This window comes from Leucoraja erinacea, chromosome 19 (assembly GCF_028641065.1).
Source record: "Leucoraja erinacea ecotype New England chromosome 19, Leri_hhj_1, whole genome shotgun sequence".
In the NCBI taxonomy this organism is placed as follows: domain Eukaryota; kingdom Metazoa; phylum Chordata; class Chondrichthyes; order Rajiformes; family Rajidae; genus Leucoraja; species Leucoraja erinaceus.
This window is the reverse complement of record NC_073395.1, coordinates 26,798,749-26,812,374: the sequence shown is the minus strand read 5'-3', so window position 1 is coordinate 26,812,374 and position 13,626 is coordinate 26,798,749. Positions and strand designations below refer to the sequence as shown.

General features: G+C 39.7%; 1 protein-coding gene across 1 annotated transcript; it reads right to left on the bottom strand.

Moving 5' to 3' along the window:
• Nucleotides 1-916: 916 nt before the first annotated feature.
• Nucleotides 917-13,343, bottom strand: LOC129706411 (homeobox protein DBX2-like). The gene is made up of 4 exons (XM_055650705.1): nt 12,833-13,343; nt 10,656-10,751; nt 6,204-6,403; nt 917-3,664 (listed from the first exon to the last, which is right to left on the bottom strand). Exons 1-4 carry the CDS (start codon nt 13,143-13,145, stop codon nt 3,350-3,352), a joined length of 924 nt encoding a protein of 307 aa, XP_055506680.1. The 5' UTR covers nt 13,146-13,343; the 3' UTR covers nt 917-3,349.
• Nucleotides 13,344-13,626: the final 283 nt, after the last annotated feature.

Here is a 13,626-nt window from a genome sequence, read left to right as displayed (position 1 = left end):
ACGTTGGAAAACTGAGATAAAAACAGAAATCGCTGGAAATACTCAATGGGACAGACACCATTTGTGGAAAGAGAAACAAAGTTAATGTTTCAGATATGAGATCCTTTGTCAGCAGTTTTGGATCTGAAACTTTAACTCTCTTTCTCCTTCCGCAGATGTTGCCTGACCCGCTTCCAGTATTTTCTGTTTTAACCTCACACAATGATACCCAAGTCCTATTTCCTAGTAATCCCATGTTCCCTCATTGTCAGTGATTTCCTGAGAGACTTTGGCCTGGAAATATTTTTGTTGCTCGTCACTCTAAATATGCTGCACAATATCTGTAAAATATTTGGTTTTCCCAAGATGTTAAATTCCTTTTAAGTCAATAGACTGACTTGTAATAACCCAGATTAGATCTCACCTTTTTTTTTTAAGTAGTTATCACATTATCCATTATCTTTTTTTCTGCACTTATAAAATTAGATCTGAAATGTAATGTCTTAAGTCTCCAGTTGATCTTCACCTCATTTTCTTCAACATCCTTGAACGCTTCCCATTAAATCCTAATAATTCCGCCCCCGTTTTGCTGAACTAACTTCCTACTGCCCTTCCAGTGAGGCTCCTCATTGTATTACCAACTGTAGGTATCAAATAAATTCAAAGCGTATTCCTCCTCGGAGCCATTATAAGATGAATAGGCCTTGATTATTTGAAGGCCTTTTGTAATTTTGGTGATTATCATTTATGGTACTGAACTTTTTTAATTGCACTTTGATGAAATGCTTGTTGGTTGCATGATTGTATGGAGATTTTAGCTCATAGACCCATTGTGTTGTGCATTAATGCTGTGTGAGTGATATTCAAAATTCATATAATCTTTTTAGGGTAAACACGAACTATCACTTAAATCAAAATCAAACTAAAGGAGAAAGGTTCATTATTTGTTTCCATATAAAATGCTGCTACTTTGACATTTATTGATAATAGTAACAGTTTTGTGAATTACTAATATGCCGTATAATGACTCAAAAAAGTTCCAGTGGCTAATTAGTGTAAGATTAAATTGTTCGGGCCAAATGCACATATGCAACCCACAGACAGATAAACTGTGAAAACTTTGCTAATAAAATGTTTCCAATAAGTCACCTTAGGACATTAAACTTTCTATGTAGGGAGATTAAAATGAATAACAGGTAAACATAGTCTTCATAAATCCAGCTGTGTAGTTAGTTAGCAGTTGTTACTGAATACACTGAACACCTATGGTCTATGCTGCACACGGTATTATTAATGGGTAAACTAGATAAATATGTAGCCATGTTTGGAGTTTGCAATCTAATTCAAAATGTGATTTTATCTAGAGATGTGCAAAAGCTGAGCATACATTATATATTATCCAAGGGATCACTGATGCAACCTGCTGTTGACATCAACATATATGAAAGTTGTTGTTAAGATGGAAAGGATGCAGAGAAGATTTACGAGGATGTTGCCAGGAAGCTTAGGCCTGACCTACAGGGAAAGATTGAGCAGGCTTAGACTTTATTCCTTGGAATGCATGAGGATGAGGAGTGAACTTATAGAGGTGTATATGATCATAGGTGGAATAGATAGGATAAATGCAGAATTTTTTACCCAGTGTAGGAGAATCAAGAACCGGAGGACATGGGTTTAAGGTGAGGGGAGAAAGATTTACTGCATGCGACATACGTCTCTAATCTGCCAGCACTTCCTCCTTAACAATACCACCCAAAAGGAAAAGGTGGCACAGAACTGGGGTTTATCGATGGGGAAGGAGGGGGCCCAGGCATGCATCCAACCACAGTGTAGTTGGTGCCCAATATCATGCCGCTGACTAATGGTGAGACCATGGTCAACAACAGACTGAAATTATAGGTCACACTTTACTCATCCCTGCTCCTTCTCACATCTTACTCATCCCATCTTCCTGCGATCTCTTGATTTACAAGCTCTTGATGACACCAACAATCAACACTTACTTTTCCTTCCACCTAAACTGCAATCTTGCCTTCATTCCTTCTTCTTTCAGATACCCATGAACTTTCCAACATTTTCCGTTTTTATTTGGTCACCATGTTATAGCAAAGATGGTGTCAAATTGTAAAAGGTGCAGAGAAGATTTACCAGGATGTTGCCAGGACTCTAGGGCCTGAGATACAGAGAGAGATTGAGCCGGCTAGGACTTTATTCGTTGGAGGGCAGGAGGATGAGAACATCTTATAGAGGTGTACAAAATCACGAGAGGAGTACTGTAGATCTGGTAAACGCACAGAGCCTTTTGCCAAGTGTTGGGGAATCGAGAACCAGTGGACATAGGTTTTTGAGGGAGAAAGATTTAATAGGAAGCTGAGGAGCAAATGTTTTTACACCAAGGATGGTGGGTGTATTGAACAAGCTGCCAGAGGATGTAGTTGAGGCAGGTACCTTCACCTCATTCCAAATCATCTACATACACTGTATGTAGATATAATGCACACTGCAAATAACATAGATCATTTCCAGCACCATCTATTACATCTCCAAGTGTATTTCTCATCCACGTGCTAAACAGGTTCATGTTTACTTATTGTCTGATATCAGCACCGCCAGAATCATGTCAACAGGTAATAGGTGAAGTAACTCAGCGGAACAGGCAGCAGACTGAAGGGTCTCGACCCAAAACATCACCCATTCCTTCTCTCCAGAGATGCAGCCTGTCCCACTGAGTTACTCCAGCATTTTGATTCTATCTTCGGTTTAAACTAGCATCTGCAGTTCTTTCCTACGCACATCGTGTGAACGGGTGCTTGATGGCTACTTATATCTACATGGTTAATAAAAATATGCCTATAATGATTAAATATGATGGCAATGCTAAATTTTGTATTACCCAACATCCTTCCAAAGGAAAATGATATTAACATTTGTATTGATGCCCTTGTATTTTAATATAAATGTTACAATGTAGAATACAATTATTATCCTGTATTAGACTCTGCTTTATTTGTTTTAACATATCAAACCACTGTCCATGGTGGCCGTGTTACATTTGGCAAATTCAAATTGAAAAATATTGGCCAAGTGTAAAAACATGCATATTTTAAAGTCAACGTCTTTCCTAAAATAAAAATTAACAAAGGTAATTAACTTTGAAGATCTAGAAATGAATCACTGCTTGATAGCATCTGAATGCAATAAATTACATTGACAGCATTATTGCAGGCATGCAATATTTCAGGCACTGGTGCTAAAGTTGCAGGAAATGTCTCCAAAAAAGTGCGAGCCCCTTATTTGAAAGGGGAATGGATCACTTGAAATACAGTATCAGTACAGTGATGACTATTGGTGCTCACTGGGAATTTAATGCTCAGATGTATTTATCATGCAGAATAGAGTGGGAGTGTGGAGATGTTTTTAATATTTCTACTTTCACATCTGGAACTCTGTTCTCGCCAGACTGACTACTCTGAGACATTGACGTTAATGCAGTGTATTTGCACGTTGGAGACTGGTCCAAATGTGTTGATTTTCGGTCAGGATCATTTGCAATACCATTGTTTGAATCAGTGGTTGAGAGATGTTTCTCTTGTAATGTATGTTCCAGGGAATATCCTTGTGTGAGCAGTTCTCTCTCTTTAGTATTTCGCCATTTCATTCTTCGATTCTGGAACCAGATTTTTACCTTTTGAGTTGAAAAGATCAATAACAAATAATGAAATTAAGAAATGTTCAGTTCTCTAATTTAATTCCATACACTTAATATCAAAATAATTAAAATTACTGCATTGTAAATAAATATTTGTAATCTATTTGGAAATCCTAGAGAAAAAGTACCTTGTAAGGATAAACAAAGTGCAAAACAACAGTTAAATAATACAATTTCTTAACATTAGCAATGAACTATGACAACAACTTTACAACAGTTTTATAAAACTCTGCAAGATTGTCACTAACTCCCTCTCCTAATTGGAGAGATACATAGTCAACTCCAATTCCAATAATTCCAATATTCCTTCTTTCTTTTGACCAAGAAAATTTGCTTTAGCATAACAGATACTTCCATTATGCAAGTCCTGTGTAATAAAACTAATCAGAACTATTGTAGATAGGAATACATCATCCATTATATAGTAGCATGAGCAAATCTTGTTTGTTAGATCTATGAACAAATTATTTTTTCATCTCTAACCCAAGGAGTAGCAATCTTAGACGTTTTAGCAAATAGAACATCACTACTAAGAAGAGCTCCAGTTTAAGTAGAAATCCAGCCATGAAGGGACCCATCATTCGCTGTAATAACAGCACTCAATCTGTCTCTTGGAATTAAGCAGCAATTCTTGTAAGATTAAAAGCAGCAAGAATAGAGCCTACTTTGGTAGCACTGTAGGTTTTGAGGACTGGGCACTTTGGTACATAATGTGTAAAGTACGTATTGAAATCGTTACCCTTTAATTGGATTTGAACCTTTGCATAAATAGTGTCCAGGTGAATTAGCTTTTTTTCTTAGAGCCCAACAGGACCAAATCATATGTGTTGGGTTGAGACGAGGTTGGGTAAATATTTTGCTAAAACATTTAGGGTCTGGCTGACACAGTACTTTATCCAGAATTGGTTGACTTGGTGTCAGTGGGTGGACACTAAGCCAGGGAGCGGACCAAGTACTAGAAGATTATTTTCAGGAATGGTGGAATAAATGCTGGAGTAACTCAGCGGAATAGGCAACAGACTGCACAGTGGTATGTGTAGGATGGAACTGCAGATGCTGGTTTAGACCGAAGATAGCCACAAAAAGCTGAAGTAACGTCACCCATTCCTTCTCTCCAGAGATGCTGCCTTTCAAGCCGAGTTACTCTGGCTTTTTGTGTCTATCTTATGTGCAGTGGTATGATGTAATGATATAGTGGTATGATGTAATGATACAGTGGTATGATGTAATGACACAGTGGTATGATGTAATGACACAGTGGTATGATGTTATGATATAGTATGACATGTGTGGGCAGGAATTGTCACCGAGCTTGGAAAAGTAATTTTCTGCATCTTTTACAAGTTTGACTCAGTATCAGTGACAGGATGTGATCCCTTGTGAGAGTGTGTGGTTGGCAACCTTTACCCAGGCTTGCAGTATATTACTCAGGCTTCCATTTCAAGTGCCAGAGTCAGGCAGTGGCATCCTTCCGTGGAGGTTGAATGAGGAATAAGGGGCTTGTGCACCTTTCTCAGGAGTGGACGTCAAATCTAATTCAAGTGTTTCCAGATCAGGTCAACTCAGCTCGGCTCATGCATGAAATACATTACAGACATTTTGGCTTAGATTGGGTTTAGAATGACAGCAATCTGATCAAGTTGTTAGGTTTTAATTCTCGACTCCATAGATTTACCTGGCTTGCAATACTAACATGGCAGGATAATTAGAGGGCCAAGATACAGTGGATGTGCAGAGAATGTTTCCAATAATGGGAGATTCAAGGAGCAAAGAGCACAGCCTCAGAATAAAAGGACGTACCTTTAGAATGGAGATGAGGAGGAATTCCTTCAGACAGAGGGTGATGAATCTGTGGAATTCATTGCTACAGATGGTGGTGGAGGCCAAGTCAGTGGATAATTTTAAAGTTGAGAGTGAGAGATTCTTGATTAGTAAGAGTGTCAAAGGTTACAGGGAGAAGGCAGAAGAATTGGGTTGAAGGGGAAAATTGATCAACCGTGATTGAATGGTGGAGCAGACTCATTGGGCCGAATGGCCTAATTCTGTTCCTATGTCTTATGATCTTGTAGACACGAAATGCTGGAGTAACTCAGCGGGTCAGGCAGCATCACTGGAGAAAAGGAATAGGTGACGTTTCGGGTCAAGACCCTTCTTCAGACTGAGAGTCAGGGGAGAGGGGAAAATAGAGGCATGAAAAAGTACAGAACAATCAGAGCTGGCACCAATATAGAACAAATCAAAGCCGGCACTGATTGTGTTGAGAACTGGCTTGGACTGAAAGGCTTCCTTCCATGTCATAAGAAGTGGAACTGACTCTAGCGCTGATGAAAAGTGAGCAAGTATGGGCTGAAAGGCCTCCCTCAGTGATTTAATAACTATGTTTCTGCACAATATTTATGCTGCAAACACTGTAACATCTGATGTTTTTTTCCTTGTGTATAATGTATGAACTTATAGCATTAGCTTTTGTTCATCAGTTACTAACCAGTGAGGTAAAGAGGCTGACATCCAGTACCTGTGAATCTTTAAGACCAAGATGAGTGGCCAGTTTCTTTCTGTCGGTCTTGCTAATGTATTTCTGCTTTTGAAAGGTCTTCTCCAGTGATTTCCGCTGTTCTTCAGAAAAGACAACTCTCCGCAGGATTCCTCTTCGCACCTTGTTGTGACTAACCTGAGGCCAAAGGGGAAATTCACAGTTCCTGAAAGAACTGCTAACTAGAAAGTAAAACAGCATAAATGTAGGGATATTAGACATTCTGTACATATTAGACATTCTGCACAGCTACTTAGTTACTGTACATCTGCTGTTGAATGTGGAAATACCAAGGCAATTATCGGTGATCTATCAATCTATCTTACAATCTTCTCCACTGTAATCAGAGGAGATCAGTGAATTATTAGAATTTCAGGACTCGTGAACAATTCAGCTAATGAAATATCTTGAATACACCACACTGTGCTGTATGAAGGAGTACATTTTCAATGATGCACTAAACCAGATTTAATGTTTAATACTGACTCTTTCCTTGAAAAAGGTACAATTTGTTTTGTGGATTGTAAGTCAATGAGAAAAATAAAATATAGTGGATTTTAAAGTAATTGATTTTATTCATAAGTTTTAAATTTTGCCTCCATCTTAACCTCATATCTATGAATATTTTATATTCAGTAAATCAGGGTATAAAATTTTAATTTGTAATTGCTGGCTTGCTCTCAGTGAGAAGTCTTCACTATAACTAACTGCTAGCCAACCTGATGAAATCTGTTGCTCTTCACCGGGAAATTATCATCCAAAATGTTTGAAAAGGATACGTTCACCCCAAGAGACGGCATTATCTTTGTGGAAAAGGTTCCTTAAAGACAGCAGCAATTGGTGATGAAAAATTCCATGGCATTAATGCCTGATCCCAGTGCTACCAGAGCACCGCCTGCTTTCAGGGGGTAACTGCCGAGCCGGTCCCCCGAACGCAAGACCCGGTGGTCCGCGGCCTACAGGGGGGAGCCCGCTGAGCGAGCCCCTGCTCGGATAACCCGGTGGACCACGGACTGGAAGGGAAAGCCCCCCCCAGCCGACCCAACCCATGCTCATCCCCCAAAGACCTGAGACCGGGAGGATGGAGCGTGACGGAAGACCTGAATGACATGACTGGGAGGAGTGAGGCTGGTAGGAGAGGGGATGGAACCAGGGCCTGGTCTACTGCGCCCTCAAGGTCGGCTGCAGGAGGCGTCCCCGATGGCACAAAGGTGGATGGGCGAGGAGAGTAACGTCCGTTTGCAGGTCATCCCCCACGTTCAAGGACAGCCGACGGCTGGAGGCCCACAGCAGCCTGGGGCTTGCCCAGAACGGGCACCGCTCATAATAACTGGAGCGTAGACTAGACTTTGAAAATGGCACCAAAACATGGCTCTTCTTGCATGCGGGATCAGTAAATTATTTCTACACAAGTTGCTAATCAGGGCCGCAGGGTGAAGACTGAGGATGCAACTAGAATGAATGAATTCATCAGGAAGGCTGGCTCCATCCTGGGGCGGAGTTGGATTCACGAGGGGTGGTTTTTGGCGGGGAGTATGCTCCTCAAACTGCAGAGCATCCTGGACAATACAGCTCACCCCCTCCATGACACACTGGTCAACCTGAGGAGTACCTTCAGCAACAGACTGGTTCCACCAAGATGCAGTACAGAACACCACAGGAGATCCTTCTTCCCTGTGGCTATCAAACTGTACAACTCCTCCCCCTTCAATGGTGGGGTAGACTGAGACTGACTCCGCCCCACCCACCCAATCTTTGCACATCCCCAATCCTATCCACTTGTCACTTTAATTTCATGTTTCATGTATTTTGTGTTCTTCTGACTGTTGGCAAATCAATTTCCCTCCTGGGATAAATAAAGTTCTATCATATCGTAACCAGGGATGTGCTTGGGTATGGCAATACTCTGAAACAATGAACTGCAGATGTTGGTATATACCAAAGGTCTGATCTGTTGTGTTATTCCAGCACTTTGTGTCTATCTCTGGCAATACTCCACTGGACTTTTGTAAGAAAATAATTTCACTGTGTATTTGCACTTTGCACATTTGACTATCAAAGCACCATTGAACCTGATGATCCAATCCGAGCCTAGAAATTTGTTGTCAAAGTTTAGTCATTCCCAAAGCTCCCAGTATAACTGACTGGATTGCACAGTATCCAGATCATAAATATACCATTGAGCACTCCATTCCAAGATTGATTCACGATAGACAATGGACATGGGCTCAATTGAGAATATGCTGTGGTCAGGTGGCGGGAGGGCATTGGAGTGCAGCATTAGTATTTGTATTGGTGCCCAGAGTATTTTGATAAGCAGACATAAGCAATTGTCATGAATCAGACAGGCCAAAAATGCCAAAGGTTGCTCTGGCATCATTCATGGTTTAGAAGTCCATGTCAGACGAACATAACATTAGTACATATAAAGTACACATTTTATTTACAAACATTAAAAATCTTACATTATATTAACCCCAAAATAGCAAATCAAAATATTAAACTTTTGTATTCATTTTCATGAGTTAAATCGCTATTTTCTAATTTGAGTGTTGATGCTCCTGCCCTGAAATTTTCCATTTGCACTGAATTTCTAATCTAAATTATTTTGGATATCCACCCTGAACAGATTTTCCATCTTCTGGATACTTCAATTAATGCATAATACTACCACCATATTCTTTCCACAATGTTACTTGAACATCCACAACACTGGATCCCATCAAACTCTCTGTGCTGCATATTTCTTTGTCAACTTTTACATGCCCCAAGCTATCCCCAAGACTCCTTTTAGCCCGATATCTGCACTTTGAAAAGGGCCAACCACATTTTTATGTTTTATCCATTGGCAAACACTCTCTGGATCATGTTGCTTTATTCACCCTGGATTTCTCCATCAAGGTCCAACTTATTCATTCCATTGTGCAGTTAAAAGCCTCTTGGAAATTTCAACATTTCTTTTGCCAGTGTCTATACTACCTGTAACTCAGAGCGCTGAAAGAAATTGACTCCAGAAAACATACGGATGCATCTTTGACAAATGTGGAGTCCAGATGAATGCACATTGCCATTCGGATAGGGCAACCAAAAAAAAACAGACCTTGACTTGAGAATTAAGGGACAGAAGTTTAGAGGTAACATGAGGAGGAACTTCTGTACTCAGAGAGTGGTAGCTGTGTGGAATGAGCTTCCAGTGGAAGTGGTGGAGGCAGGTTCGATTTTATCATTTAAAAATAAATTGGATAGGTATATGGACGGGAAAGGAATGGAGGGTTATGGTCTGAGTGCAGATAGATGGGACTAAGGGAAAATAAGTGTTCGGCACGGACTTGAGGGGCTGAGATGTCCTGTTTCTGTGCTGTAATTGTTATATGGTTACTTAGCTGTAATTTAATCACATCACCAAACAAAATAGCAGTTTTTTGCTATGTTGATCCAGTGATCTCTATTCAGATAGACAGAACGTTGGTACCCTGATTAGTTGAAGAAGGTCTATAAAAGTGGATTTCATTTATGTCTCAATGAACTGATCCCAATGCTGGTGCTTCATAGGATCCACCCCCTTCCCCCCCACCCCCCCAATGGAATGTGAGAGACAGGACCCAAGACTTGCAAACAGAGCTTTATTTATGGCCGGACGAAAGGGCACCTGACCCCCATCCAGTACTTTCTTAACACAGGCCGATTTGGAAAGTTCATCTGTACTGTGAAAAATAGTGGCAAGGTCGCGTGTGGATGAAGAAAGTGAAAGTGAAGATTGGTCATGGCCCTGTTGCCCATTGTATGGGCGCCACAGCCATGTAAAACTCTCTGTGGGAAAGCGGCAGCCCCCTGAAAACATTTCAAAGAGTCTCAGCTCATTAAACAGCCAGAATTTGCTGCCTCACTTGTCAAGAAGCATTCAGGTTTGCAACTCAGTTTTCCGAGGCTTTTTCTTCTAAAGCTATTTATTCACCGAAACTCTGAATTCACTAAGCAGCCAGTTTGACTTAAAGTGACATTGCCTTTGGAAATTCAATGTAATGCCTCAAAGGCACCACCAATGCCTATTAGTATATTTGATATTCGTAAGGCATTACCTCTTTCCTTTATAAATATGCTGAATCAAAGTTATTTATAATTTGTGCAGATGATTTATAAATAAAAGCAATATTTCCCCAAGGGCATTCTGCAAAATACATTGAGATCAATTAACAGGTACTAGCACACATTTTGAAATGATGTATGCTTGATGCTAATGACTTTTTAAGCCATGCAGTTCATTGTGGAAATTTGTAAAATGTCATTGAGAAAGCCATACATTGAAATGACAATACATTAACTGTCCAGCTGTAATGTGGCATTTGACATGGAACCATTTTCAGACCACATGAAATCGTATTGCTACGGTATACAAAACAAATCAGGCATTACTGATGCAGCACAAAAACTTACTTGGAAAATCAGTGGGGGAGACCTGCTGTTGACAGGACCCACCACAGCAAGCCAAGAGGACCTGCGGGAAACTTGGCAGAAAACACTTGGATAAAGCTATAAGGATAAAGCAGAAATATGATAAACAGTGGTACAGTGTATTTCATCCAACCTCTATGAAAAACAATTATGTCTTAAAGTGATGCTGAAACAATCTGCATTCTAATGAGTCAAAGACAAACGTTTTAAAATATTCTGTACTTTAGAAGGTTTAGGTGTGGCTAGCACTTTGCTTTATTCCAAGTCAGCACAAAAAGATGATTCCTTCATTGTTTTTCATGTACTAAGGGTGATAAACGTCGTAAGGTTCATCAGTTTTGGCTGCAGAGAGGCAAGATTTTGTTTGACATTTTAGATAATGGAGTTCATTGATTTTAATTCTAAGCATGAAAGCAAAGACAGGAGCCAATTGGGACTGTGCCCTTTTCTTTAAACCCAAAACAGAAAAAAAAGATCTTAAACAAACTTTAATAAGATGGCCATGTTTTAAATGCGGCTTTAGAGAAATTTTGCATTTTGTCTTCACCAATGTAAACTCAAACTCACGCAAGAGACCGCCAGTGGAAATCACACGCCCCTTCTTTGACCACACTTACATCCTTATCTTTTCTGTTTAAATTTGTATCAATGCAAAATTGACCATTCAATATCAGATGAATTTCCTAGTAATCCCAGAAATAGTTCACATCTTCCACGAAGAACAAGCATCGCATTTAAGAAACTTTGTTGAAATGCAAATTAAGAGCGTAAAAAAAAAAATTGAACCGCAGCAGAAAACAAAAAATTATTTAATGTCTGCTTCCCAGCTTGCTTTGAAATTACTTTTTCTTTAACCCGAGTTACTTCCTTTAACAATTGAACATTTTTCCTTTCTTGAGAACTAGTTTAAACATGGAAATTCAAGTATTTGAGTGGCACTGTTAATTGCAGTGGACTGGTAAAGTTAAGTTCTGCGTTCAATACGCATTTTAGAATGCTCTTATAATTTGCACCAGTCTTTATAGAACCAACGCAGTCCTGTACTTTTCAAGCAACGTCTTCACATTATTTGGCAACATTTATTTTTGCTAAGTTGACAAGATTTCATTCATTGAAAATAATGCTAGAACATATATTGAAAATACGTAATCAGTTAATAATATATTTGAAATACAACTGGTCACATGGCATTGAATATTGTCGATGAATTGAATCGTGCCTTATAAGAAATTTTGAAAGAGTGAAATTGTTATCTCTCTTTTTTTGTGGTGAATACAAAATAAATCAGACCACCAGTCTGAGCGTAATATATGTCCAACGTGTAAAATGTGCAACCACCAAGCCCAAGTCATACGCCAAATGGACATTGTTGTCGATCAATGAGGCGCAGGCTCAGGGCTAGGCTCGTGTTCAAACACAAACAGAAAATGCTGGAAACAAACAGCAACTTATGTTGTGCCCGTGGGATAAGCAGGCAGGTAGAAGTTTCAACCCAAGTAGATGAAATGCACTGTTCACTCCACGGAAATTAAACGATGCTATCTGTGTGTGCATTCACCACTCTATCGTTCTTTTGTTTCCTATTTGTACTAGTTCTCATTCCTTCTGAATTGTTTGTGAACATCTGTGAATGATCCACGGCCAGAGGGAGATACTTTATTTAATGCGAACTCAAAATGTGCGATGCAATCTCCTATAACGAAGCCCTCATTAGTCGGATTAACTGCAGTCACGCCATGATTTATGGTGCAACTTTTATATTAACCTGCTTTACATTGGTGCTAACTTCATATTATACTTCAGCACTTTATGTTATTTTTTCACATTATACTTTTGCACTTTAAATGGTATCTTCTACAAGGGCTTGTAATTTCCTGCAGCTTTAAAATGACAATAAAAATATCGTATAGATTAGAAAAAAAGCGTGTCGAATATTGGACGTATTGCATGGGGAATTTAGGAAAAATAATCATGCCATCCAAAAAGTTTAGTATAAGCTATTTTAGATGGACAACAGTAAAATAACCAACACTAATAAATAAAGCTTTTAAAGGCAAAAAGCTAACATAAGACGCGGTTAAAAAAGCGACGAAGAAATCAAATATTAAACTCCAAATAAGGTATCTCCTTGATGGAGTGGAAATGGAGTGAACCCTTACCTATATCAGGGTATGTGACTGTTTGGCTGGTGGAGGTGACTGGAGCCGGCTGGTTGTCTGAGGGGTTAACGAGCTGAAAGGAGGATCTTGTAGGATGTGGACCTCCCGATGGGCCGATTTGTTCCGCAGTTTGGGCCACTTTCACTGGCACAGGGTTTGCAGGAATTGGTCGAAGCGGGGGGTTCAAGGGACCATTTATCCGAAGCAAATTGTCAATTAGAAAACTTTTGCCCAAGTTGTGCAATGCAGGGAGCTGAGGTGGGCCCAGCACCTGCCAGGACACTGAAGGCGATGGAATCAGGCTGGGAAGCATGATGAGGAACAAAACAAAATAAGAAATAACGTGAGACGGAGACTTCTTTGCTCAATCGCTCCACATAATTCGAAGCGGAACGAGGACGAAAACGGTCGTCCCTTGTTAAAGAGCGACTCTTCCCAATGTTATAACTTTTGGAAAAGTCTAGTGCCTTCCTTTCTTAGTGCAGAGTGTGATGTGATTGGCCCGAAGGTGTACATGTGATTACTAATATAATTGTACAGGGAAGGGAGGTGTGTCTGCTTTATTCAATGCAGGGACGAATTTTAACTATATGGGAAACCATGTCAAATTCCACTAACTTTAATAAATAAAAACCTTTGGATTAAAGACAAATGCAATTTTTTTCATTCACGGATATTTTTACAGCCTTAAATATTAACTGCCCCGCTGAGTTCCTCCAGCACTTTGTGTTTTGTTTAAGATTCCAACATCTGCACTTCCTTGTGTCCACTACAAATTTCTAACCCTGGTGACC

Bases quoted from the DNA above. Each gene is read 5' to 3' on its own strand.
- LOC129706411 (XM_055650705.1), bottom strand. From the start codon at position 13,145: ATGCTTCCCAGCCTGATTCCATCGCCTTCAGTGTCCTGGCAGGTGCTG. The intron at 10,752-12,832 runs GTAAGGGTTCAC...TTATCCTTATAG, and splicing joins AGTCACATACCCTGATATAG to CTTTATCCAAGTGTTTTCTG. The intron at 6,404-10,655 runs GTAAGTTTTTGT...TTTACTTTCTAG, and splicing joins CTCCCCCACTGATTTTCCAA to TTAGCAGTTCTTTCAGGAAC.